The 6,071-nt window shown below is 60.6% G+C and overlaps 1 protein-coding gene across 1 annotated transcript in view; it reads left to right on the plus strand.

The window, feature by feature from the left end:
• The window catches only part of LOC121160903 (MLX interacting protein), a 43,623-nt gene extending 38,489 nt beyond the window's left edge, over positions 1-5,134 (plus strand). Inside the window, exons 9-17 of the mRNA XM_040987057.1 lie at positions 51-660; positions 970-1,091; positions 1,195-1,348; positions 2,613-2,737; positions 3,258-3,359; positions 3,434-3,561; positions 3,678-3,801; positions 4,189-4,318; positions 4,857-5,134. Coding sequence (XP_040842991.1) covers positions 51-660; positions 970-1,091; positions 1,195-1,348; positions 2,613-2,737; positions 3,258-3,359; positions 3,434-3,561; positions 3,678-3,801; positions 4,189-4,318; positions 4,857-4,978 — 1,617 coding nt within the window. The 3' untranslated portion in view covers positions 4,979-5,134. The remainder of the gene's footprint in view (positions 1-50; positions 661-969; positions 1,092-1,194; positions 1,349-2,612; positions 2,738-3,257; positions 3,360-3,433; positions 3,562-3,677; positions 3,802-4,188; positions 4,319-4,856) is intronic.
• Positions 5,135-6,071: the final 937 nt, after the last annotated feature.

A 6,071-nucleotide genomic window follows, 5' to 3' on the forward strand; every position in this document is an offset into this window, starting at 1 on the left:
CCACAGCTGACACAGCACTGGGCCCTTGCTTCTCTCTCTGTCTTCCTCAGGGGAACATCCTACCTTCTGTAAATCTTCCTGACAGCCTCATCACGCCCCCCGAGGCGCCTTCCCTAGACCCTGTTGATGGGCAGAGCTGTGAACGCACCTCCCGGGCCGGGGACCCCTTTATCCAGCCCACGGATTTTGGTCCCTCAGAGCCGCAGCTGAGCGTCTCACAGCCCTTCCTTCCTGTCTTCGCCATGCCTCTGCTCTCCCCCAGCCCAGCCCCGTCTCCGGTCTCGCCGGCATTGCCATTGGTTCCTCCTCCCTCCACTGCCCTGAGCCCCCCGACACCCCCCACCTTCCTGCCGCTGCAGAAGTCAGCAGGAGCCAGCAAGGGACCCTCCGTCCTCACCCACGACACCCCTACCTTCAGCCAGAGCCCTGGCCTCGTGATCACAGCCCGCCCCCCCACTCCCTCGGTGTCCCCCTGTGGCCTGGCACTATCTCCTGTCACCCGCCCACCAGCTGTTGGCCCACCTCAGCCTTGTTTAACTTTTGTGCACCCTAAACCTGTTCCCTTAACTGGGGGGAGACCCAAGCAGCCCCCCAAAATAGTGCCTGCTCCCAAGCCAGAGCCTGTGTCCCTGGTGTTGAAGAACGCATGCATCGCCCCAGGTGAGTCAAGTGAGGGTGAGCTGGGAGGGCCCCATGCGGCCTTGCCTACTGCCTGCCCCAGCCCACGTGGTGTGCTAGACAGGCAGTGACTCACGGGGCCCAGAAGGGCAGAGGGACAGGCCTAGTGTGGTCGGTTGGTTTTTTTTTTTTTTTTTTAAATGCATCTTTTCTCAAAGTTGATTTCAGCCCAGTGGTGGCTTCCTCTCATCAGGCAGCAAGGACGTGGTGGGCCTGGGGAGTGCACTGCCTGAGCTGCACTGCACGCTGCACAGTGCCAGACCTGCCCTCACCTGCTCCGTGTCCCGGCAGCTGCCTTTCCAGGCCCCTCACAGGCAGTCATCATGACATCAGGCCCCATGAAGAGAGAAGGCATGTTGGCATCCACTGTGTCCCAGTCCAGTGTAGTCATCACGCCTGCTGCCATCGCCAGGGTGAGAGACCCCAACACCTGTGGTGTCCTCACCCCAGGAGCCCCCTGCCCAGTGTGACCCACCATGCCTCAAAGGTCAGTGACTTCTTTCCGTGTCACTGCAGGCTCCCCCTGGTGTCACAGAGTTCCACAGTGGCATCCTCGTGACAGACCTCAGCCGTGGTTCGAGCAGCCAGCCCTCGCCTGTGCCCCGCCTCTTTCCCAGCGCAGTGCAGGACGCTCTGGTGAAGGGCGAGCAGGTCCCTGCTGCGGGGTCTGGTCAGTGCTCACTCAGCAGCTAACACTGTTGCAGGGGATGTGAGTGGGCCTGCCCTGGCTTAGGGGGCCACCGGGGGGCTCCCAGGGAGAGAGCCTGGGCCTGTAGGATATGAACAGTGAGGCCCAGCCTCAGAATGTGGCAGGGCAGTGCTGCAGAGCAGGGAGCAGCTGGCAGCTGGGGTGGAGGCGCCACCCTGCTGTCCCCTGAAACTTGGCTCAGAACTGCCAGTTCTTAGCCAGAAAAGGTCTGGTTACATCCTGGCCAACTTGGAGGGGTGCTACGGCCACACAGGCTCCTGGCCTCACCTGTCCTTAGTCACTCCCTCCTGCGGCTCAGAAGTCCTGTAGACCAGGGAGCTCCTCTCATGTGTTGGGCCTTCGCTGGTCGGGCCCCAGGCCGTGACTGTCAGCAGGGGTTCATGACTACCTGGGCTACCTGTGTCGCACCTGAAGCGGGCAGCAGGAAAGCAGAGTTACAACAGAGAAAGAAGGAGAGACAGAAAGAGATCTTCCATCTGCTGATTCACTCCCCAGATGGCCACAGTGGCGAGAGCACCATCCCAGTCTCCCATGCGGGTCCAAGGGTCTGGGGCCCAAGCATTTGAGCCATCCTCCGCTGCTTTCCTAGGCTATTATCAAGGAGCTGGATCAGAGGTGGAGCAGCCAAGACTCAAACTAGTGCCCAAGGCGATGCTGGCATCATAGGCAGAGGCATGGCTACTTAGCCCGCCCCTGTTCTGTTTTGAACAAAGCAGAGCACACTTCTTCCCACTGGGAAGACTTGTACCAGGAGGGTCTTTACCCAGAGGTCAGGCAGTTGGACGCTGGTATTTAAACACTCTCCATCCTGGAACAATTTTGAACGGAAAGACCGGGAGAGCCAAGTCAGATGCTGGCATGATCCAACACTTGGGTCCGCATCCCTTGCCTGTGCTGTTTCAGAACACCGCATTGCCCATCTGGGGGCTGCAGTTGATTTCAACCCAGTGGTGACTTCTGCAATCTCTGGGATTGCAGAAAAAGCAAGTGTCGTCAAGGTGTTTTTCTTCGAATCAGATAGACACGGTAGCTGGAGCAGGAGCCAGACCCCGAGCTGAGCCCCTGAGGCGTGCTGCGCAGGCAGTGTGACCCGGGCTGGGCCCCTGAAGGGTGCTGCGCGGGCAGTGTGAGGAGCCAGGCCCCGGGCTGAGTACCCAAGGGGCCTGTGCATAGCGTGGACATGCTTCTACTCCCTCCAATCCCTAACAGAAGTCTGTTCTTACAGGTTGGGATGCCCCCAACTCAGGGCAGGCATCTCCGTGTGCATCTGAGCAGAGCCCCAGTCCTCAGTCTCCTCAGAACAGCTCAGGGAAATCCTCCACAGATCCCAAGAATGTGGCTGCGTTGAAGGTACCTGGCGGGGGAGGTGGGAGCAGCACGAAGGAGGGCCACAGGTGCAGCTGGAGGGCACTGGGCACTGTGCCCTTGAATTGTTCCCACAGTGCTGCCTCCCAGCAGCCAGCCATGTGGTGACATGGGCAAGTGTGAGAGCTCAGGGCCCTGAGCCCCAGGACTGGTGCTAAGCCCTCCTGGTTTGGTGGCACTACAGCCTCATCCCAGAGATTGCAGGAGGAAGGGGTGATGGAGAGACTGAGCAGCAGAGGCAAGTGTGGGTGAGCTGGGTCATGGCAAAGCACGCAGCACCTGCAGCCTGCTGCGCCGTCTCTAGGGTCCCCAGAGTCCTCTGCCCCTCGGGGCTCCTGGGCGTGACCTTGTAGCTTACTGCCATCCTCTCTTCCATTGAAGTTCTTGTCCTGGCCCGCTAGGCACCTCAGGCTGCTCATCTCCCCTAAGCCTCCCTGTGTCGCTCTGGGGGTAGGGTGATGGCCCAGAGTAGCCTGTGCCTCAGGGACTGGGTGCCTCCCGACAGAACCGGAAGATGAAGCACATCTCGGCCGAGCAGAAGAGACGCTTCAACATCAAGATGGGCTTCAACACTCTCAACAGCTTGATCTGCAACAACTCCAAGCTGGTGGGTACCCTGGCCCTCTGTGGGGTTGGCGCCCGTGCCCTGAGCCGCTGCCTGAGCTGCCTGCTGCTCCGCAGACCAGCCACGCCCTGACGCTGCAGAAGACGGTGGAGCACATCACAAAGCTACAGCAGGAGCGCAGCCAGCTGCAGGAAGAGGCCCGGCGCTTGCGAGAGCAGATCGAGGAGCTCAACGCCACCATCATGTGAGGCTCCAGCCTGGCTCCTTCACAGCTGCCCACTGGGGCCTCGCCATGCTCGATGGACAGGCCCTCGCGGGCCAGTAGCTGCCCCAACACACCCCTGACTCCTGTTGTTTCAGCTCCTGCCAGCAGCTGCTCCCCGCCACGGGGGTCCCTGTCACCCTGCGCCAGTGTTACCACCTACAAGACATGTTTGACGAGTACATTAAGAGCCGGACGCTGCAGAACTGGAAGTTCTGGATCGTATCTTTGCCCGTTCTTTGCCCCGCCTCCCCCCAGGCAGAGCGTGAAGCAGCTAACAGTTACCTTTCTCTGGTTGTCACGGGGTTCATGAGGACAGGAGTCAGCAACGGGGCTCAAGTCGGGGTCAGGGCTGCTCGGTGAGCCCTGCCCTCTGCCCTCATGAGAGGGCACAGCCGTGGGGCAGATGGGGTCTCATTCAGCCTGGCAGGAAAATGGGGACTGCTGAGCCACAGAGCCCAGCTGGAACCAACATTCCAGACAGGTGCCCAGGGAACATGCTGTGGGTGTGCGCCAGTCTCCCCACGGGCAGGCCCCTGCCAACCCCTGGGGAACCACTGGGAAGAGCTCGCCCTTCTCACCCGCTTATCCTTGACCCACACCGTGCAGTTCAGCATCATCATCAAGCCGTTGTTTGAGTCATTCAGGGGGGTGGTGTCCACCAGCAGCCTGGAAGAGTTACACCGGACCACCCTGTCCTGGCTGGACCAGCACTGCTCGCTGCCCATCCTCAGGCCAAGTGAGTCAGGACCATGCAGGGGGCTCACTGTGGGAGGGGCGGAGGGGAATGGGTGTGGAAATCACCCAGCTAGGGACAGTTCTGAGGAAAGCACTGGGAGCCAGGGGCCCAGGATGTGCGATGTGCCATCTGCACGGCCCTGCCTGGGGTAGCCCCTCAGAGCCACCCTCTGGCCTCCTGAGTTCTCAAGTTAGCATTGCCCATCTCATCACGCCCAGCTTAGGCCTGTCAGGCTCTGTGTTGGATGCTTCTCGAAGGTGTTTTCTCGATTAATTCTTCTAGTTACAGATAAAAAACATTCCCATGTTATCAGGGATATCAAAACTCAGTATTAAAGGGAGCAACCCTGGATGGCTGGGACAGGCTGGAGTCCCATGGAGTTGGGAGAGCTCCCCTGCAGGCGGAAGTGTGAGTGCACAGGGCTCAGCGAGGGGCCTTCCACTGTGCGGGGTCTGAGAGCTGACGGGGTGGCTGGTGTGCAGGCGTGTGCACAGGGCCCCTGGCTGTGTCCCGGGCTGACCATCCCTCTGTCTTACAGTGGTGCTGAACACGCTGCGGCAGCTGAGCACCACCACGTCCATCCTCACAGACCCATCCCGGCTGCCAGAACAGGCGTCAGAGGCCGTCACCAGGCTGGGCCAGCGAGCGGGGGAGTCTTAGCTGCTGAGCAGCCTGTGAAAGCATGAGCTGCTGGGAGGCCTCTTCCTGCCTGTGCGTCCCAGCCCCTCGATGCCCCGCGATGCGCCCTGCAGCCCTGTGCCACACAGGGTGCTTGCTCAGGTGTGAGGCAGAGCTGGACCTGCCCCCAACTCTAGCCCATCCGGGAAACTCCTTGCTGTGATCTCACTCAGCGACCTCAGTCACCAAGCACCGTACCCTCCAGGCAGCCCATGCGAAGGGAAATGAGTTCCCGTCCAGTTGCCCTCCTGGTGCCTGGAGGCTCTTGTTTCGTGGGCAGCCTGTTCTAACAGAAGGAGTCTCTTGGCTGGGCACGGATTTCAGTGATGGCGCCTTCCTGTGCCAGGCTCCAGGGGCGATTCCTTCTTGAGAGACCCTCAGAACACACGGGTGCAAAAGCAGTGGGCGTGGACACCCACGGGGAGAGAAGAGAAGCACAAACCACGCAGAGGCGCCGTCTGCTCCGGAGCTTCCTGGCATGGCCACGTCCCGAGAGTCCTGCAGCAGGGCCTCGGGCCCTCACACTGTGGCCCTTCTGCCTCATTCGCCAGCAGCTTCCCTGCACAGACCTGGAGGAGCAGGCCTGCCCAGGGAAGCGTCTTGCCTTGCCACTCTCACATGACCCTGCGTTACCACCACTGGCCTGCTTGTCATTCCTGACGTTCGCCACAAAGTCCCGAACCAAGACAGTTTTCAGACCAAAGATGTCATTGCAGCCCATGTGTGTCATGGTCACTCCTTGCCTTTGGAAGGAGACCGGCAGAGCTGTGAGGCCAGACCTCAAGCTGTCTAGGCATCTTCTGGTCTGTCACACAGCGAAGTGTGTGTCTTCAGATTTGGCTGGAATTGGGGATATGTGGGCCATGCAGGAGAAGTGGCGGCAGCCCAGGCAGTCCTTGCTCTCCAGCTGTCCCTGTGGGCAGCTTGGGTGGCAGTGCCCTCCCCAGTGCGGATTATGCAGTCAAGACCCGTCCTTGGCTTCTCTGGCTCCTGTGGCCCCCAGAGCAGCCCCGTGTCCCTGTGCATCTCTGCGCACTGGCCAGCATACCCCGTCCTGGGCAGGGCTTTGAGGGAG

This window comes from Ochotona curzoniae, unplaced genomic scaffold (genome assembly GCF_017591425.1).
Source record: "Ochotona curzoniae isolate NIBS_2020 unplaced genomic scaffold, NIBS_Ocur_1.0 contig_46, whole genome shotgun sequence".
In the NCBI taxonomy this organism is placed as follows: domain Eukaryota; kingdom Metazoa; phylum Chordata; class Mammalia; order Lagomorpha; family Ochotonidae; genus Ochotona; species Ochotona curzoniae.